Source organism: Bactrocera dorsalis, chromosome 3 (assembly GCF_023373825.1).
Source record: "Bactrocera dorsalis isolate Fly_Bdor chromosome 3, ASM2337382v1, whole genome shotgun sequence".
In the NCBI taxonomy this organism is placed as follows: Eukaryota; Metazoa; Arthropoda; class Insecta; order Diptera; family Tephritidae; genus Bactrocera; species Bactrocera dorsalis.
Window position 1 is genome coordinate 73,962,279 of NC_064305.1, and position 20,636 is coordinate 73,982,914.

Genomic DNA, 20,636 nt, shown 5'->3' on the forward strand with positions numbered 1-20,636 from the left:
TAAATGAATAAAATAAAATTTAATTTTTCAATTAATTAAAATTAATTAATTTTTTTATTGAAAATTAAATAATTTTTTTTAATTAATTAATTTTTTTTAATAATTAATTTAAATTAATTTAAAAATTTAAAAAATTAAATTAATTTAATCATTGTTTTCTTATTGAAAATAAAATTAAAAAATTATTTATTTTAATTAATTTTTTTGTAATCCTCAACTAATTATTTTCGATAAACTTTAATTAATTAAAATTAATAATATTTTTTGTAGGAAAATTAAATGAAATATTTTTTTAATGAATTAATTTTTTTTTTACTTTTTATTTTCGATAACAGTTATTTTTGAGAATTAAAAAAAATAAATTTATTTTTTTCAAATTAAATCAATTTAAATTAATTAATTTTTTTTGCATTAGGTTTTTTAATAATTTTTTTGTAGTTTCGATTATTTGTATCTTTTGTGAAGCGCATAAATTCTCATAAAATCTTTGGTCTAATATAAAAAAATATATATATTAGATATATTATTAATATATGTATATATATATATAACAAGTTAAACTTATATATTATATACATATATAAACAAGTTAAACTTTCATTAAATAAAAATATTAGTCACTTGTTTTTCCACCTACCTCACACGAGTCCTTTTGCCCATTTGCATAGCCGGCGCACAGGAATGAGCTCAGAATCTTTTTGTTGTGTCCCGCCGTATGGAACATCTCCTGACAGACGCTGTTCTCAATAATTGGCACCTAACAACCAAAAAAATCAGAAAGAGCGATAGAGAGAGAGAAGTTAGTAAAGAAATTTAGAAATTTTCGCTTATCAAAAAGAAAAATAATAAAATATTAACAAATTAAAGTTAAAACAATAACCAAAGCATAATATAATAAAAATAAAAATTTTATTGCGAAATAATGCGATTTTTTTTTCGGAATGATGCGATTGCTTCACACATCGCAACTAAAATTTCCACATTAATAAATAAAATTTGCATAGAAGTATAAAAGCGTAAAATAATTATAATTTCATGCTTTAGTCTCATCAATCACTTACCTGAACTTCCTGCAAAACGGATGGCACGCCGCCGCCATACTTGAGACGTCCCCAACCGGTGACTGTCGCCATACGACCGGTGAAGTCTGCTAAATCGTTGGGCATACAAATTGGCACTAAAAATGAAATTGAAACAAAAAAAAATTAAAATAGTTACAGTACAGTTTGCCATAAGTGAAAATGTAGTATGACAGTGCGTATAAGCAACATTTTGACTTTGGAGTTGAATTTTAATTCGGTACAAAAGAGATCCAAACATGATCTCATTGTACAAAATATCCCTGTTATAGCATATAGAAAAATATTATTAATAAGCAAAAACATTTCTTCCATCTTAATTAACGACTGTAAGCTACATATGTATTACTGAGTAATTTATACAGTTCCAAAAATAAATTAAGCTAGGTTCAAAGTAAGCTATTTTTTCGATTTCAATAATTGATTTTCAAACCATCAACAAGACTCAGCACTGTCTCACAAAGCGCGAGTGAACCAAGAATGGCTGAAAAACAACGTTCCGAACGTCATTACGACCACACAATGGCTCTCGAATTCACCAGATGCGAATCCAATGGATTATTCTCTCTGGGCCATTTTGGAGAGCATGGTCCGAAGTAAAAAATACACCAGTCTCGAGATGCTGAAGAAAGCCATTGTCCGTGAGTGGGCCCAAATATTGGCAAGTCACATTCGGGCAGCTTGCGATTCGTTTTTTGACCGTCTCAAGGCCATAGTTAAGGCAAAAGGTAGTCATATCGTCATATATCATATATATATATATCAATTAGTCCTGAATTTATGATTATTTTCACACATTTTATACTTTAAAATAAATAAAAATAATTTTCCAAACCGAATTTATGGTTTTGTTAATTGATTACACTTCGAGTGCCGGACGCTGTACTCTAGCCTCTGCTAGTTATTATTCAAAATTGGCGTAAATGACGTTTTAAGGTATAAAACTAAGTAAATTTGATTCTCAAATGAAAAATATATATTGCTTTTGAGGTTAGGAGATCTGTGAAAAATTTGCCAACATTAACTTATGTATTAATTTATTTTCAGTATTTTAATAGAAAGCTTCTGGCTATACAAAAAAGTATGCTATATACTAAAAAATAAAAATAATGAAAAATACCGTTCCGTAACATTTTGAAAATAGAACTAATTTGTTGAAGTGTTCTTAATTGTTTTCAAATACTTAGAAAGGCTTGCCTGAGGTAATTTTTGCATACTCAAAGCAGACAACAAGGATGCAAATATATTTATAGTATATTAAAAGTATGAAACTGTCTTATGTGTGTGCCTTACATGACATCATTCTGTTTCCCAACCCACCCAAATTCATTGAGTTCAATCTCTTGTTACACACAGTTACATTTACATATATAACGGAAATCAGTCACCCACTTGTGCTTGTTGCAATATATTCAAAGTAGTTGGGGAAGCTCATTGCATGCACGTGTATGTGGTATACAATTACACACTTATGCTAAGTAACATTGTTCAGATTGCAAGTGGAATCTCTCTACCCCTTGTTGTTTTTGAAAAGGCTTGTGGCCTTGCAAAGGCTTTGTGTCCGTTTGACATGCTTGGATGGAAGCAACTGTGCAATTGTTCGTGCGCAAAGTATTCAATAAAGTCGAGTGCGTATGCTTATGTAGTTGAGTGTGAGTACCAGGTTCATAGAGTTGATATGTGACATGGTTCGAGTATCATGCTTCAATTGCAATGGACTACGGAAGTTGTATAGCACATTTGCATGGAGTAGAAGGGAGATACTTCGAAGTATTTTGCAGAGTTATGAAAGTAAACTCATTGTTTACAACTTCAAACTTCACATTAGGGTGTGTGACTTGACTAAAATGTGCGTGATACCCTAAATGTAGGCAAAATTTAGGTACAAACTTCTACTCGCAGCTTGACCAGGAAGTTTTTACCGACCTAAGTCGCATAAAACGGTGTGTGACTTCACTAAAATGTGTGATACCCTAAACGTAGACAAAATTTAGGTTTCAGGAATTTTTTACCGAGAAAAGTATATTTCTTTCCTTGTTTAATTATCAATTTTCTCTATTGTGTCTCTCCCGCAGTCACGTAAATTTAATTTCTACGATATTGGACGCTGGAAAAATATTGTTTTTTCATGCTAAATTCATAATATTCTTCTACTCACCTATATGTGTGTCAAATTGTACTGGACTCTCGAGCTCAAGCAACGCCAAATCATTTTCGAATGTCGCCGGATCGTATTGACGGTGGACAATGACACGCTTCACATTCTTCGTAACAGCACGTTTACTCTCCAAATCGCCTGAGATATCAAACTCACCCATAACAGCGACTAATGAGGCCAGGAAACTGTTGAGGAGGCATTAAATAATATAAATTTATAACAGAAGTTTATATTTTCTTAATTTCTAGCATTATTACTCACCCCGGCTGACAATGTGCCGCTGTGATGACATAACGATTCGTTATCAAAACTCCGCCACATTTGTTCTTGGTAAAAAGTCCCAACCATGTGGATTCACGTACGAGCACTTGCCATGGGTAAGCGCCGAATGTGGAACCTTTGCCGCCTACAATTCTGCCAGATTTGATGTGTGGCCGTACGCCGCATTCTGTCGATGGGGAGTGAAATGTGAGGTTAGGAGGTAAGGGAGAGTATAGCAACAGCATAGATGAGTGTTTTGCGAGGTGACGCTGGTCGGTGTTGGTTGGTGATGCGATTGATTAACTGTTATGATGCCGAGGTGGATAATGGTGAAGGTGTTGCGGTGAATGTGAAAATGCTTTGTGATAATTGTGGGAGTGCTTGAGTTGCGAACAACGTCAATGGACTTGAGAGTTAAGGTTCAGTTTCACAGGGAAAAACTTGAATGAAATATTTCCGGACTGTATGTGGATGGAGGAGGTAAAATGGTATGAAGTATAGCGTGGTGAGATAGGTGAAGTAGGCAAATCGGTGCGAAAGCAAGAGAAATTTTTGCACTTGAGTTTGACTCAAGCATGGGCAAGTTTAAGAGGGCAAGTATGAGGGCTGATATGACGAAGGGGGCAAGGAAATGTTGAAGCTTACAAGTGAGGTTAAGTAGGGAAAGTCAATGATAAGGTATGTTTAAAAGGTGAGTTTTTTAGAGAAATAGTGGGTATATTTATGTTTTCATAGAAGGATGGGAATGCTTGTCTGAAATATTCTTAAAATGGAGGCTTATTTTAGAGGAGGGCATATATTTGGTTGAACAGACGCACTGTGATAATGAAGTCCGATGTTCATTTGAGGGTTAATGTAGTTATGTACGTGCAGGTGTTAGTCAAGTATGACGTGTTAATAAAAATGTGTTAGTGATCGGCAGACAAGTGCGAGAAGCGTTTTACAAGTGAGTGTGCGAGCAGGTGAAAAACGGGTTTTCAATGCAGTTTTGTGCGTGAGAGCGTGCGTGTGTGTGCGTGCATGAGTGTATGTCGCGTGCGTGCGTGTATTGCGGAGTGTAGTCAAAACGGGGCAAAAGGAACGTGTGTGGTTGGGGAGGTGAGGGTGAGTGGGAGAGTTTAGTGTAAGTGGGTGGTGACAAATTAGAAGAAAAAGAAACAGAGTCGTTTCGGATTCTATGCATGGCAAACTAATTCAACACAAAAATCAAATCATAAACAACAAAAAAACACTTTGCCGTCACCAATACGGCAATTACTTACTAAATTTGCGTCCACCAGCGCCAGCGTAAACTTCTTCCTGGTCACCGATCTCATTATCCAATGGATTTACGTCCTCTTCATCTTCTTCGTCCACCAACTCATCTTGGGCTGGTGCTTGCGTTGTTGTTGTGGTTGTTAAACGACGTGTCGGCTTGCGCGTAGTCGGCCGACGTGTGGTTGTTGTGGGACGCCGCGTAGCCGGACGTCTGGTAGTGCTTGCCGGTCGACGCGTCGGTTGTTTGGTGGTGACACGTGTCGCTGGACGTCGGGTGGTCGGTTTTTGTGTGGCTATACGTGTTGGTTTTCTTGTCGGCTTGCGTGTTGTAGCCGCGCTACCAGCGCCTGCGCCGGCCGCTTGATATGTTGATGGTGGTCCGGCCGGTGCGGTGTTATTTGACTCGTCAATCATGTCGGCCAGCGCATCGAAGTTGCCCTGCAGCGATTCGACAATCTTGTGCACCAAAGTATTCATTTTGTCCTTCAAAACACCATCTTCAACGAAGGCGGGTGTTGACAGTTCCAAATCGGTAGTGACGGCGCTCGATGTTGCCGACATGTTGAGGTTGGGATTGCGTACAGGTGGGAAATTAACAAAGTCATTGGGCGATGTGTAGGTTTCCTCTTCGACTGGTGCGCCAAGTTTTTCACCAGGTATGGCAAATGGCGGATAAGTGGGTGTTGGTCCATAGTAGCCTGGGAATGCGGGACGATCATCAGAGGGCACACCATACTCGGTATCGGCTATCGATTGCGTAAAGGCCGGATGCACGCCATTCTGTGCAACGTTTTGTGCGACATTCTGTGCACCATAGTAACCTGGATCATCGAAGTCATTCGTTGTGACGCCAGCTAGGTTGACGTATTCGGGCGTGTTTATAGCCAAGTCGGGACGTCGCGTTACCACGGGACTGTAAATATATGACGTGCTGCTGAAGGCGGGCAATGGCGTTGTTGGCGGGAATGCATTATCATCGTAGATCGTGCCGGCGCTGCTCGGTCTTTGCGGCCAATCGCTATTTGTGACGAGTGTGAATAGCGTTGGCTTGGGTGTAATAACGCCATTTGTGGTGGATATCGGTTTCGATGTTACCTTCACGAAGCCCGGTTTTTTGTGTACATATGTATATTGTGGACGGTCCGCATATTGTGGTTTTCCATCACCGCCATAAACTTGCGATTGCACAGTACCGTGTACGAAAACGTCGAGCTTGTCATCGGCCGTTACGATTGGCGGTACCTCGGAGTCGTGATAAATAAATGTTGTGCTCGGACGAGATGTGGTTGGTGCTGCACTGTCCACACTTGGTTTGCGTACAATGATGGGTCGATTTGTAGAGCCGCCCAACGGTTGTGGCGCTGGATAATAGGCGTCCGATTCGAAAGTGGGTTGCGGGACTTTAACATTTTGTTCATACGCAGCATCTGGTTTATCATAGTCCTGTCCATAGTCTTGTGAGGTAAGCTTGGTACCTTGAGGATATGTGTCGTAGTTGTCCGTTGAGAGCTGCGCCTCCTGTTCGGGCAGATTTTGTTCATCCACATGGTCGTCGTAGATGGCAGCCGTGTGACTGATGGGTTTTCGCGTCGCCGTAGTGGTACCATAAGTGTTATCATTGTATGCATTTGTCGACTGACTGGCAGGTTTCCTGGTCACAGGCTCGGCATTGTAGGTGGGTTGTTGTTCTGGTCTCTGGTATACCGGCTCAACATTAAAGGTATTTGTAGCGGGTTTGGCGTTATAGTTGTTGCTGGGCTGTGGCGCTGGAGTCGGACGCTTTACGTATGTGGGTTTGTTGTGCTGGTAGTTGGTAGCTGGTTGCTTCACTGGCCGCTTCACAGTTTGCTTGGTGGGTTGTTTCGATGGTTTCTTCGCAGGTTGTTGAGTTTGCGCTTGCGAAGCTTGCACTGGTCGCTGTACATAAGCGTTCTCTGGAGCGTTGTCATTATACGTGTTAGAGGGTTGTTGTGCCGGTTTCTTCTTATTGTAGTTGGGTTCTTGATAATCGTTCGAGAGTTGCGCTGTTGGCTTCTTGGTATTGACATTTGGCGCTTGATAACTGTTAGCGGGTTGTGCCGCTGGTTTCTTGGTATTTTGATTTGTACTCTGATAGTTGTTTGAGGGTTGTGCAGCTGGTTTCTTTGTTTGTACCTGTTCACCGCCATAATTACTGGCAGGTTGCACTGGTGCCTGGCTATAAGTACTCAAAGGCCTTGCAGTAGTGGGTTTCTTTGCTGCACTCGGTTTCTTTTTGTTATTCGGGCGTGTGGTACTCGGTTTTGGACGTGGCCGAGGGCGTGGTCTGGTACCGCTCGACGTGATTATGCCGGAAATAGGACGTGCTGTTGAGGTAACAGCAACAGGTTCGGCATTATATTGTGGACGTGGTGGTATCGGCGTGGTAGTTGGTGTCAAATAGGCCGAGGCGGTTGTCTTGCTAATTGTTGGACGTTGTGCGACCGTGCTTTGGTCCACATATTGGATTGTGGTCAACGTGTCGGGTTTAGGTGTATGATACGACGCCGCAGCTGCCTGTGTATCTTGTACTTTAGTCGCATGCGAAGAGACAGATACTTCCTGCGGCACATCACTGTACACAACGGTCGTTGGCAGTTTGGCGCCATTGTAATTCTGCACATTCACCATACCAACATATGGCGCTACTGGTCTCTGTGGCTTGCCACTAACAATGGGTACCTGTGCGTAGCTCGAGTCCACTGCTTCTGCTTCGTCTATTTTGTCGATTGAGCCCTGGGTGGTTGCATGTTGTACATGACCGTAATTGCTTGCAGCATCCGGTGCAAAATTGCCCTCTTCCTCCATATGCGACATATCAACTGGATAGGCAATGCCGAGCACGGGCATTTTGTTGAACTCGTGCGTTTGGTGGGAGGACGCTTGCAATACATCGTTATAATTATTTGCTGGCATCGTGTGTTCGTCCAGCGCAGCGGCTGCGTCTTCCGCATAGTTGCCAGCGGTCGTTGAGCTGTGCACTTCGTGCGTGACTGCGCTGACAGAAGGCTTAGACACATACGAATGTGAAGGCTGTTGTTGTGCGGGATGTAGGTCGGTGCTTTCAGGCTCCAAATATGCGGGTACTTGCGCTGTGACCGGCGAATAGTTCGGCGTATTCGATTGTTCAGCTTCGGTATAGTAATCTTCCGGACGCTTGGTCTCCACATCGTCATAGTAATTTGTTGTTGCGCCGCCATACACTAATTCACCTGTTGTGATAGGTGTTGTTGTGCCATAATGTGTACCGCTACCGGTTGGTTCATATTTGCTTGCCGACGCATCGGCTACCGCATCATAGGAGACCGTTTGTGGTTGTTGCTGACTGACAATATTATAGGTGGGTCCATGGTTTGTGGTGCCATTCAACTGCAGTATTATGGATTCGATGGAGTCTACATGTGTGGTGATGGAGGTGCCCGTTGTGGGCTCACCATATGTGGGTGGTTTTTTGCTAGCCTCCTCATCGTGTACGCTCTGCACTAAATCGTATTTATCTTCCGGCGCTAATGAGGCATGCGTCGTTGTTGTTGTGGTTGATGGTTGATAGCTGATGGGCGAAGGTTGACGCACAGGCGCTTCCATGTACACCGGTTGTGGGCCATAGCCGGTTGAAAATTGCAGATCATCCTCTATTAAGTCCGCATCGGCGCCTGGATGTGTGATATCGCTGTGTGTGAACTCAGCGCCGTCAAGTATGAGGTGATTGTGGTTATGTTGCTGTTGCTGTTGCGGTTTTTGTGTCTGTTTCTGCTGCTGTGACTGTTGCACTTGTGGTCGGGATGGTTGCCTTTGTGGTTGTGGCCGGAACATTTGTACTTGTGGTCGCTTGGTTTGTTGCTGTGGCTTTGGTTTTGGTTTGGGCTGCGGTTTGGCGGTCTGTTGTTCTTGCGACTCGGTTTTCGAATCTTCTTCCGTCGTATTCGCTTCCCAGTCATTGCCTTGCACTGGGTTTTGTGTTACGGGCAACTCTTCGAAGGAGTTCGACTCCGATGAGCTGTTTGGTTCGGTGAGTCCGTTCACAATGCGCATTGGCAGACCCGTTGTGGTAAGTGAGGCCGGCTCTTCTTCGAGTGATGGCGGTAATGTGGTGCTTAGCAGGTCCAAAACAAAGTCATCGTTTAGTGGTGGCGCTGCGGTGGTGAAAGATACATGCACATTATTGGTATTTGCAACAACTTGATCCGTCTGCATTTGTGCCTCCTTCTCCAACTCTACGCTAGAAGATTGTGTGCTCGAATCTTCACTAGCCAAACTAGAGTGTGATGCGCCCTCAAACGAAATATCTTGATTCTCGTGCTGTTGTTGCTGTTGCTCCTGTTGTTCTTGTTCTTTCTCTTGCTGCAACTCCTCCTCCTGCTGTTGACTATCAGCTTGTTGACTCTCCATTTGCATGGATTGCGCTTGCTCGTAATAGGAAGCAGTGGGTCCAACTGACGGTTGAATTTCCTGTTGTGCACTTTCCAATGACTCCATCATATACAGGGTGCTTGTGTTGGGCACCGATTCCTGCGATTGATACTTGTTATTGGCCGCGTCTTCTTGCTGCGTATGCAGCGCTTCGTAAGAAGTTGCCGCGCTACTGCTACTCTCAAGCTGCTGGAAGACTTTATCTATATTTGTTTGTGTGTAACTGTTCTCGGGTTGCTTAACCTCTTCGGATGGCGTGTCCCCCACATCACCATAGATGGGTTTCGGTAACTGTGGCTTGTATTTCTGCTGCTGTTGTTGTTGTTGCGGTTTCTGTATGCGCTGTGGCTTTGTTTTTGGCTTGAATGTTGGCGGACTGTATTTGGTCTCTTGTGAGTGTTGTTGTTGACTCTCGCCATATGTTTCGTAAGATTGTGCCACCGCTTGATTGGCTCCACCATACTCATCTTGCAACTTTTGCTGTTGGTGTTGTTGGTAGTAGGAGTTCTGTGCATCATTTAGCAGCGTAGTCTCAAGATCCTGTTCACTGGGTATTTGACAACAAGCGCCAAAGAGGAAGCCATCCATACACGCGCCTACCACTTCGCCATTCCGTTGCGCACACTCGTGATTGAACATACAGATTGTGGGTCCATTTTTACGTGGGTCATTCATCGCTAGCGTTTTGGTGGCGCGACAATGCTTCGGTGTTATCCGGTAGCCGCCGAAGAGTTTTCGTCCTTCTGGAAGGTGAACAAGAGGAAAATGGAATTAGCGACTTATTAAAGGATATTTTTTTTTAAATAATAAAACGAGAAATATTAGTCATTTAAACTTAAATGGGATAAAATAAGAAATATGTTTCTAAATGTGTTCCTCGAGGAACAAAATTTGCAATTTTCGAACAGTTGAACGAAAAATAGAATAAAAGGGCTCTCAACGAAACTTATTCTGAAAAAGTGAAGTTAGACCTACTCTCTTTTGGACTTACTAACTGTAAAAAATACACCATAATATTGGATTTAGATTGGTGCTTATGAAACATTTCTGGGACATATGGAGAACAGGCATATGTAATCTGGGTATATTTTAGTAGAGAGTTGCCAACTCTGTGAAAAGTGCAATTGAATATTTTACATAATATTCGCTTCAGATAGGTGACTAAGACAAATTTCTATTCCGAATATCTCTAATACAGTTAGACTATATTTTAGCACAGAGTTGCCACCTGTCGGAAAAAATGTAAATATTTTAAAACTTTTGCTGAATGTAAGGCATAGTCGTATGAAATGCATTTGCAAAATATGTTATTTAGACCCATTTTGAAACGGAGTTGCCACATTACTAAATTTTTAAAACTGCAAAATATTACAGAACGAGTACGAAATGTAAAACGTTTGAATAAAATATCGATAATTTCGACATATTTTCAAATAACGTTGCCACCTTGCCAAATTTATAAAAATACTATTTTTTTTAATATTAAAAAATGTGTGCGATATGTAAAACTTTTGAAAAATCTTAGACAATTTCGATATATTTTTAAATAGAGTTGCCACCTTGCTAAATTTATATAAAATTAATTTTTTGTTTAAATATTACAAAATGCGTACGAATTATAAAATGTTTGAAAGTACTTTGAAAAATATCGACATATGTATTTCGAAATAAAGTTGCCACCTATCGAAAAAAAGGAAAAAATGTTTTCCGACAGACTTGCCAATTGTCGGAAAACGTAAATTATAAATATTTAAAGTAGTTGCCGAATACACATAAGCAACGTCGTCTGGAAAATCCTTATTTTGCACCCATTTTGAAACAGAGTTGCCACCTTAAAATATTTTTAAAATTAAAAATAGTAGAAAATGTATGTGAAATGTAAAACGCTTAAAAAACTTTAGAGTATTTCGACATTTTTTTTAAATATCGTTGCCACCTTGTTAAATTTATAAAAAATATTTTTTTTGTTTAAATATTACAAAATGCGTGCGAAAAGTAAAATGTTTGAGAAAACTTTAAATAATATCGACATATTTTGAAACAGAGTTGCCACCTATCAAAAAAATTTAACCGAAGAAATTATTGTAAAATGTATCCAAACTTAAACAGCTGTAAAGATGCATTATGTTTTCTTAAGTTGTGTTATGGGATGTGGTTGCCATCTATATTTTACGAAATTTTACCAAGAATTCTCGAAAAGCTGTCAGCCTGCTCTGTTAATCACAGAAAAATCTTTTTATATCTGAGAGATTCCTTAAATAACTAATATTTGTACTTTCCATAGCCTCAAAGTGAACTTAAATTGCAATTACATAACTTAATTAACTAAATTATTCATCCAACTAATCTTATCACTCAGAGAAATCTAATTTCGTTGCCATGGCAAATCGAAAGCAGTTACCTGTTATAATTAACCTAACCTATTTTGCAGCTCAATCGAGCAACTCGAGTAGAAAATTATTTAAGTTTCAATTTACGTACTCTTCACTGCTCGAATTAGCGATGTGAAAACTGAGAAGCGAAAATAAAAAAATGCTTTAACAAGTTGCAAGGGAAAGTAATCGCTGTAATTATTGGGTAATAAATTCATAATATAGTTGAAATGCAAAGTCATAATATCGGCGGAATGAAAAAAATGCATATCTCCCAATTATAAGCCTGAAAAATAAAAAAAAAAAAATTAAAGGAAATGTCACTTTTGTAAAGTTGAAGTTATGGACGCTTAAAACAGTTGCATAGCTTAATACACTAACGCATCTTCAAGGTCACTTAGTGATATAGACATCGTAATGCTCAAAATCTTATGATGAATTGAATATAGCTTTGTTGCTTTTTTAATACAGACTTCTAACCAAAAAAATTAAAAAAAAGAAACATTCAAAGAATACAATACTTCCTGTGTAACCTCTTCTCTATCTTTTTCCGAACCCATCTATTTGTTTTAATTTGTTCATGTCAGTTAACAGATTTGTCATTCTCAAAAGATTACTTTCCGCGCGAAGTCAATATATTTATCATTAATTTCCTTTTTTGTTCTCCTACCAACATTTACTTAGCCTCCCCTGACGACGGGCTGCTGCTGAAGATGTACTCAAGCATTAATCAGTTTAAATTGTGGCGTGCGTTGTGTGGTAATGGCTTGAAGCGGGCGTAGTGAAAGATTTATGTTGCTGTTTCATCGCTTTTTTTCAATTTTGTGCGAGAATCGGTCATTTGTTATTCTGTTTTGTGTGCACGTTGACTTCATTGCGCGCTTTTGTATCATCTCGTTTCTTTCTATTATGATTTATGTTATGATATTTAGCTATTTACTTTTCTTTTGGGAATTAGGTTATATCATTGAACAGCTTGTGAAATTTATGAATGGTACATATAAAATTTGCTGTTCTGATTTTATTGAATTTGAGTTTTTACGCCTACTAAATCAGTCTTCAAAATAATTGTTGTTTGAATTAAATTCTTCAACAGTTAATGTCCGATGCTGTTTAAAAATTTTATTACCATTCAATTCAAATACTATAGTGCTCTATGGTAATTAAATATTCTTGAATTTGAATCTTGAATTGTCTTTTAAAATAATTCACAGGTCTCCGTAACCTAAGCCCTGCAAAGACGCTTCAAATTTACTAATAGAGCGGTTGACAATGAGGAGCATTATCTAGATCATCGACTGCCTTCGCTTTTTTTGTCAACCACCTAATTGGCGCTGTGTGCTCGAGATTTTTCTTGCGGAAAACCAGTTTTTTGATTTGATAATACAGATACCGCATTCATACCCAAAATTCATACCCGAAATTCATACCTGAAATATACCCAGAATACCAGGAGTTTCTTTCGATATTTTTGTATTTAAGGTTATTTAATAATTGGTCTTCAAACAGTAAAACATATGCCCAAAATTAGATTAAACGTCATAAAATGCATTCAAAAAGTCCATAATTGAGTCCCTTAAAAAAAAAAGAGTTGCCACCTTGCTAAATTTAAAAACTTTAAAATAAGCGAACCGAAACGTAAAATATTTCAGAAAACGTTACTATTTAGATGTATTCTGAAATAGAGTTGCCACCTCGTAAAATTTTAAAACTTAAAAATGAACGAAACGAAACGTAAAACCTTTAAGAAAACGTATTTAGACGTATTTTGAAACGGAGTTGCCACCTATCAAAAATAATTAAACTGAAAAAATATTAAAAAGTTCACCGAAAAAATTTATTTTTGGTATTTTAGTACTCTGAAGTTTTTTGCTAATTTTTGTTGTGATATAACATTTTTTTAAGTATTTAGGACATCATTAGTAAATTTTAATTGATAATTTAACATAATTTCATTTAAATTTGTGGTTGGTTTGGCTTAACAGTAAACAATATGAAAAATTGCTTCAGTACCTATTATTTATATTTTTCATTGAATTTTTGTACTGGCAGTAATATCATTTTCCTTCAACAAAAATAATTTTTCTACTGAAATTCAAAAACAAAGTCAAATCGGATCAATAGGACGGTAATTCCTTTATAAAAATTAATTTGATTTTTTGGGTATAATCTTTTAGAAAAATTAGTTTTTTTTGTAGAAACATCTTTGTTTTAGAAAAATTAATTAAAAAATAATAATTTAGTTTTAGGATAGAAAAAATTAATTTTTAATTTTTTTATAAAAATATATTTTTCATTATTTTAGAAAAATAAATTTTTAAATTTTTAAACAGAAATAAAATTTCCATTTTTTAGAAATATTCTTTATATTTTTCACCGAATTATTGATCTGGCAACAATATCACTTTCCTTCAACGAAATTAATGTTTTCTTCCGAAATACAAAAAAAAAATCAAATCCGATGAAAATCAGGAAAATCAATCATCCTTCAGAAAAATTAATTTACATTTGTTTAGAAATTTTTCGTTTTTGTAGAAACAGGAATGTTAAATTTTAGAAAAATAATTTTCTATTTTTTTATAGAAAAATTAAATAAATTTATTAGTTTAAAAAAAAAAAAATAAATTTAATTTTTTTTTAGATTTACCATTGTTTTTAGAAAAATTAATTTTAATTTTTTATTATTTCAGAAAAATTATCCAAATTTTCCGTTTTTGTTTAAGAAAAATAAATTTTTAATTTTTTTTAAATAATTTTTTCACTATTTTAGAAAAATTAAGAAAAAAAATAGTTCAATTAATATATTTTTTTTTTTATATTCTTTTTTTGTTTGTTTTGTTTTTTAGAAAAAAAAATTTCCACTAAATTCAAACCTAAAATATCACAAAACGGTTAGTTCTCTCTGAAATTGACTATTTTTCAACTTTCTTCAACTCTATCATATTTTTTCCGGTAATCTCTCAGTTCCATTAAAGCGTACCTACATTATTTATCGCATTAAAAGTAAAGTTTCTTCGAATCTGTGAATCTGTAACGCCCGTTAAAATATGAATTTCTCGACTACTAAAAATAGCAGCTTAAAGTCGTTTAACGCTCACGCATGCGGTATTTACTCAGTTCTAAAGAAAGCGGCGAGGATTTACACTTGAAATTAACGCATCCGCATTCGTTTCGTTTCGTCAAGCATCGTCTATTGGTGCTAATGCTTATCCATTTGGTATTCACGATGATCACTCTGATCGCTTTGGCTTACGCATTACACATATTATCGACGCGTGCGCACCAGTTGACCTAGTTACACATTTCCCATATCGAATGCAATGTGAATAATTGAAGAATGAAAGCGATGCGATTAGGCTGACATGCTTAATGACCAACCGACTGGGTGGACTGAATGGACTGAGTAGTGACTGGCGGATGACCAACGCTGTGAGTGTGAATGAGCATATTTCTAAGCAAATTGTTGTATGTATGTGTATGTGTAAGGTGTGATGCTGTGACCAAGATATGAAATGGTCAAGCACCGTTGCAACAAAGTATTGAAAAGTAATTAACACGACGTTAATTAAAATAGAGAAAAATGTGGCTTGATATAACTGAATAATCGATTGAGAAGATTGAGAACGAAATCATTTCTTTTTCTTGGAATTTGTTTAGTATGGGTGAAAGGGCTACGGAAGTTGTCGAAATCGTGATAAAAATTAATTTGCTTTAATTAGTTGCAATTTCTAGGTGAAGATGAAAGGGAAATCGTTGTGTAAACGAAATGGAAAAGAATCTGCAGAAGCCATAAAAGTAAAAAATAAAAGCAAAAAAAATTAAAATCAACTAGAAATCACTTTCGGCATTTCACTTTACTTTTCACCGCACCGCGGCAACCCACGGCCGGTCGGTCGGCAATAAGTTCCGATAAATGCGCGCTCAAATGAAAGTAAATTGCGAACTGTCGATTTTTAGCTTACGCGCGCACACACACACACACGTACACACAAATTGTTGTTGCTTTCAGCCAACGCATCTGTCGATCATTGCTGTAGATTTTTTTTTGCTATACAAGCGATAAAGTGAAAGTAACTCAACGGTAATGGCCAGCAAAACGCTTCGACGGCCCGCCGGCCAATTGGTTGCGTAGAATACTAAATATAAAGCTGTGTGTGTGTGCTGGCGGAGGTAGTGCACGGAAATTAAGAATTTAATTGCCGATCGCCAACAACAATGCATCAATTACCGTCTTGTTGTTGTAGCGTTGTTTAGCAGCACTACAATTTACATGAACGCGCATTTAAATTTTGAAATGTAAACGCCACTCACCGCCTTTGAAATTGATTACCGCAAAAAAATTCATAATAAATTGATTTTCGCTTATTCATGCGTTTGTTTGTTTGCGCTGCGGCAGAAGTGGCATCACTTGTGGCATGATTTGCAAATATTGTTTTTATTACATACAGTAATGTTGGGAAGCAGCGAAAGAAAGCGATAGTGATGATTCGAAAATTGAGCCATTATGACTTTGATGAATTTATGCGGTTTTTGCACTTTTTATTTGCTTTTTATTTATTTATTTTTATTTTATTACATTTAACGGTTTTCTGCTGCTATATAAATATTGAATTGATGTTGTTGATAAAGGCAACTTCAGAAAGCGTGTTTAGGAAAACACAAAAAAAAAATTATAATAAATATATAATAAAATATAAAAAAATAAAGCAACAATAGATCTTCACCAGCAATTTATAATAAAAATAATAACATTTAACACAAAAATATAACTTTTTTATCTAAAATGAACGAGATTGTATCGAAAGTTGGAAGTAAAACGTAATTTTAATTATAGAAATTACTTTTTCAGGACTAAGTTGAGCTGGAAAGTTCGCAGACTGTTATATATATAGATGGCACCACTAATATTAAATCCTTATAATTTTTAGTTAGCCACTGCCTTTAACAGACTCTTGTATAAATTTCACAGCTGTCGAGCTATTAGTCTGTGAGATATGGCATTTTAGGTGAAGCATCTTGCAATAGTTTACAAAAAATCGATCAAAAAGAATTTCGTGTGTTAGTAAAGGGATGTTTTAAGGTAAGAAAAATATTTTTGAAACCAAGATTTATTTTGATTAACATTATTTGGATTCTGCGCCAGCAAAATCAACCTTTTAAAAGTGATTTGCTAAATTTGAACGAGACGAAATGAGCACCGAGGCACAATGAAGGCAGTAAATGCCCTAAATAGATGCTTACTGACAAAAACATCAAAAAATTGCACAATCTAGTTTCGCTTGCCCGTAAAGCGAAGTTGTTCGAAAGAGTTAAGACTCGAAAAAGTCTTTTCGTATTTTGTCAATAGTTGTCGTTGCAATCGTATATCCCCAGTCCTACCAATCTCATTTTGTCATGCCATATAGTGTTGGAAAGATGAGAATTTAAGCTTTATTTACCAAAAATTAAATTCAAGGAAGTTGAAAAATGAAAATGTAAAGTTCACGGAGACGATGCTGTATCAGTTCGGTAGCACAACAATGGTTCGCTCGCTTCTGTTCTGGAAATTTCGAAATTTCGATTTGCACTGATGAAAGTTTTACACTGATGGAATAATGCCTCTAGCGGAAATATTGCAAAAAGTGGGCGACTACCCAATATTAGATATATTGTGAATGAATATTTGGGTATGCGAAAGCTCTGAGCAAAGTGGGTACCACACAAGCTCAAACCAAAGTTTATCCTATACGCTAGATCAACTCAGCTGGTCAAGCCGTTCCCTTATACATTTGTATATGTACTTTATAGGGTCTCTGATCTTCCATATAAAAATATTGTATAACATTTAATTTTTTTTTTCGTTTTTGATCGGTTTTGCTACACTGTCCATGGGTATCGAACCGTATCAAATGACATAACACAGTTCAACATGCCATTTATTGTTTTTACAAATACTAATCAAGAGAAATAATAAAAACATAAGTGGCGTGAGAAAACGCTTTGGGTTATTTCGTTCTCGATAAGTATTATTATTAAAGCGATTTGAGAGTTTGTTTGAGAGTGTCAGCAAGAGTTCATATTACACTTATTGTTTATTTACTGTATTTAAGCACTTATGGTGACTCATCTTTACTAGTTTGCTAAACAAATTTATGAGAAAAATTATTGAAATTTTGATTTTAAAATGTTGTTGTAATTGTAGTAAATTCTGAAGAAGTAAGTATACTATATAAGAAACAACCAAACTTTTTTTAATAAATAATAAAAAAACGACTGTTAATAAAATCACTTAACAGATAGGTATCTGCTGACCAACTGCTTATTGATCACGGAAAATTCGAAAAAAAAACATCTCTTAAAACCTTAAACCTTTCAAAAAGTAAAATTTCGAAGCGTAAAATTATAAAATCGATCATTCAGCTAAATGTTTCTAAAAGTATTTATCATAAAGTGTTAAAATTTTACATGTCGGGGGCGAAGCAATATTAGTTCTTTGCAAAAGCGGGAAGTCTTTCATTTCTATATTGAACCATTGTTATTGAAAAATGAAGTTGTTTTAAACGCTTGACAAAAATTTTATGTTAAATAATAGTATCTATATATCTGCGCCTTAGCATGAACTTCTTAAACGCTTCATTATTATCTCAAACTGTAAAGCTATTCAAAATTACTATATATTATATATACTATCATTATACTCAAAAAATTTCCAATACAACCTTTTCTGATTGCACTGGACTTGCCTTCCTCACAACAACAACAAACAAAGCATACATTTTTTCTCCGAAATAACTTCCTTCAGAAAAGAAAAAAACTAGCAGAATATGCCAAAAATGTAAGTGTAGTGCAATGGAAAGGCAACGAAAGCAAACCGGTAATTGAACTAGCAAGCAGGTGGCAAAATTGAGAGATAAAACTTTCATGGCTGTTAGCCGGCAACAATCAGTAGACATCAAAGTCACGCGTCGCTGTCATTTTCACTGCCAAGCATTCACTCATTCATGCCGTTGACACGCGGCGGCCGCAAGTTTGTCGTGTGTCGCACCTGTCGGTATGCCACGAAGCGATAAAGACTTGAAGATGAGAGCAGTGAGTGGATAGTAAAGAGAGATAGTGGTAGGGAAGGGTTATAATATAGTTATATATAAGGTAGTAATGGTGTGATTAAAAAGTTAACAATTTCGCGCTTTTAAAAATTTAAAAATATTGGAGATTGTGCTTTTTAAGCCTAAAGCTTTTAATGTTGTAAAAAAACTGTGATACGATGCGCATAACCTCAAAATACATAAATCTTTATGTGCGACTTTCTTGTCGCGTTTATTGGCTCGCTTGAGTGTTGACTACCTGTTAATGCCAGCAAAACCCCTTTCACACTCACTTTGTCAGATTGTTTATTTAATTGATACCATTGTTAAGCGAAAGAGAGAGAGAGAGAGAGAAACGCTTCTAACACTCAAGTATTGCTGTTGTATTTTTTATTTCGAATTCTTTTGCTATAAATCACGCGCACTATTTCTCAACCACTTTAATTAATTCCAACGAGCCCACAAAGCTTCGCCACAAAAACCATCAATACCTTTCTCTATCAAAAAAAAAAAGCTACAACAATATCAGCAAACACTTGCTATATGATTACTATAACGGTGGTTTTCATCGCCACACTGCTGTCACTGTCATTGTCATTGCCATTCACACACACACTCATACAGACAGATATTCAGTCAACCGCGACAGCATAGCTGCGGTTGCCTCTGTTGAGGTGAGTTGTGTGGTGGCGTCGGCGATCAGGTTTTTCACCTCGTAAAGTTCTATGCTGTCTATAGCGTTTTGTATTTGTTATTGTTGTTGTTGTCGCTATCTATTCACAAGTCTAGTATTGCTGCTTTTATTAGCCGTTTCTGCTTTTGCTGTCGTCTTATTGTTCGCTTGGCAGCTGCCAAAGCCTGTGGACGTCAGCGACATAGGCTACTAAGTCAGTGGGTCAAGCTCAGCATTGTGTGCGCATGTGTGTGTGTGTTTGCGTCGAAACCGCAACCAACGAGCGTACGCCTTAAGCATAACAAGAATATAAAATTACAGCAACACTAATAACTTTGGCTAACAAGTTTACATTAATAAATGCTGTTTGTGTTGGCAGTGCCGATACATACATATGTACATACAGAGGTGACAAGAAGTGTGACGAACATTTTTAGTTGACTTTTTTTGTTTTAGAATTTTTTGTTTTGTAGTCTTGGGAGAATATTTTATTGCTCACATGTCTGGTTTGTTGGTGAAATATTTCAAAAATGTCACATGCATATAACATTATCTTTTTATTATGCTTCGTATGTCATATAAATTGTGGAGCATCTGGAGTAAACTCCATTTTACAGTATAATAAAAATATGTGAGAAATCTAGCGTGTTGATCCATATAAGAATTGTGTGGAGAATTTTTATAATACAAGATTTGATTTCTTTTGTATGAAAAGTGCTTAGAAATTACTCTGAATTATTTACGAGAGAGAGAGAGAGGATAATTTCTCATATTAATCTCAACAGAGGCAGTATTCATTCACTCCATTACAGCCTAACTTTAACTTCAGGATACATAGCATATAGGAGAGACTTGAGCAAACCGTTAGTTATCGGGAGAGAGTAAAAGAGAGAGATTAAGTTCTCAAATTCATATATAGGAACTATCTATAACACATAACTGCAGGATAAATAACATAAACCAGAGACTTTAGCAAATCGTTTTCGGTTTTTGACATATGATTTTAGAGTTGCCACTTTTGTAAATTAATTATTAGGTAATTCAATTATATCATGTGTATTTTTTCTTGCAGAAATACAATATGATTAAAAAATGTTAAGGTCATCAAAATTAAAGGTTCGACTGTTTTTGAGATAAGGTTAAAGATTTAATATCTAATTAGATGAATTATAGGTATACAAAGGTATACAATTTTATTGTGCTTTCTAGGGTTGCCACCTATTGAAAAGTAATTGTAAATAGAATTATACTTTTTTAAATTATTCCAAATGTTTCTCAAATCTTTTTCAAAAAATCTGTGGGCTAAAAAGTTTCAACATACACTTATTTTTAAGTTTATGGTGT

The 20,636-nt window shown here is 36.6% G+C and overlaps 1 protein-coding gene and 1 long non-coding RNA gene across 3 annotated transcripts in view; one reads left to right on the top strand and one right to left on the bottom strand.

Moving 5' to 3' along the window:
- Nucleotides 1-20,636, top strand: part of LOC115066031 (uncharacterized) — a 164,932-nt gene that overhangs the window by 27,827 nt on the left and 116,469 nt on the right. The window lies entirely within an intron of this gene.
- Nucleotides 1-20,636, bottom strand: part of LOC105224560 (serine protease filzig) — a 63,073-nt gene that overhangs the window by 2,043 nt on the left and 40,394 nt on the right. The window contains exons 3-7 of one of the 2 annotated variants that reach the window (XM_049452971.1): nt 4,761-9,926; nt 3,499-3,685; nt 3,238-3,422; nt 1,062-1,177; nt 638-757 (exon numbers count right to left, since the gene is read on the bottom strand). In XM_049452971.1, coding sequence (XP_049308928.1) covers nt 638-757; nt 1,062-1,177; nt 3,238-3,422; nt 3,499-3,685; nt 4,761-9,926 — 5,774 coding nt within the window. Of the gene's footprint in view, nt 1-637; nt 758-1,061; nt 1,178-3,237; nt 3,423-3,498; nt 3,686-4,182; nt 4,316-4,760; nt 9,927-20,636 lie in introns of those variants that run through there. The other variant, XM_049452972.1, reaches the window with a different exon arrangement.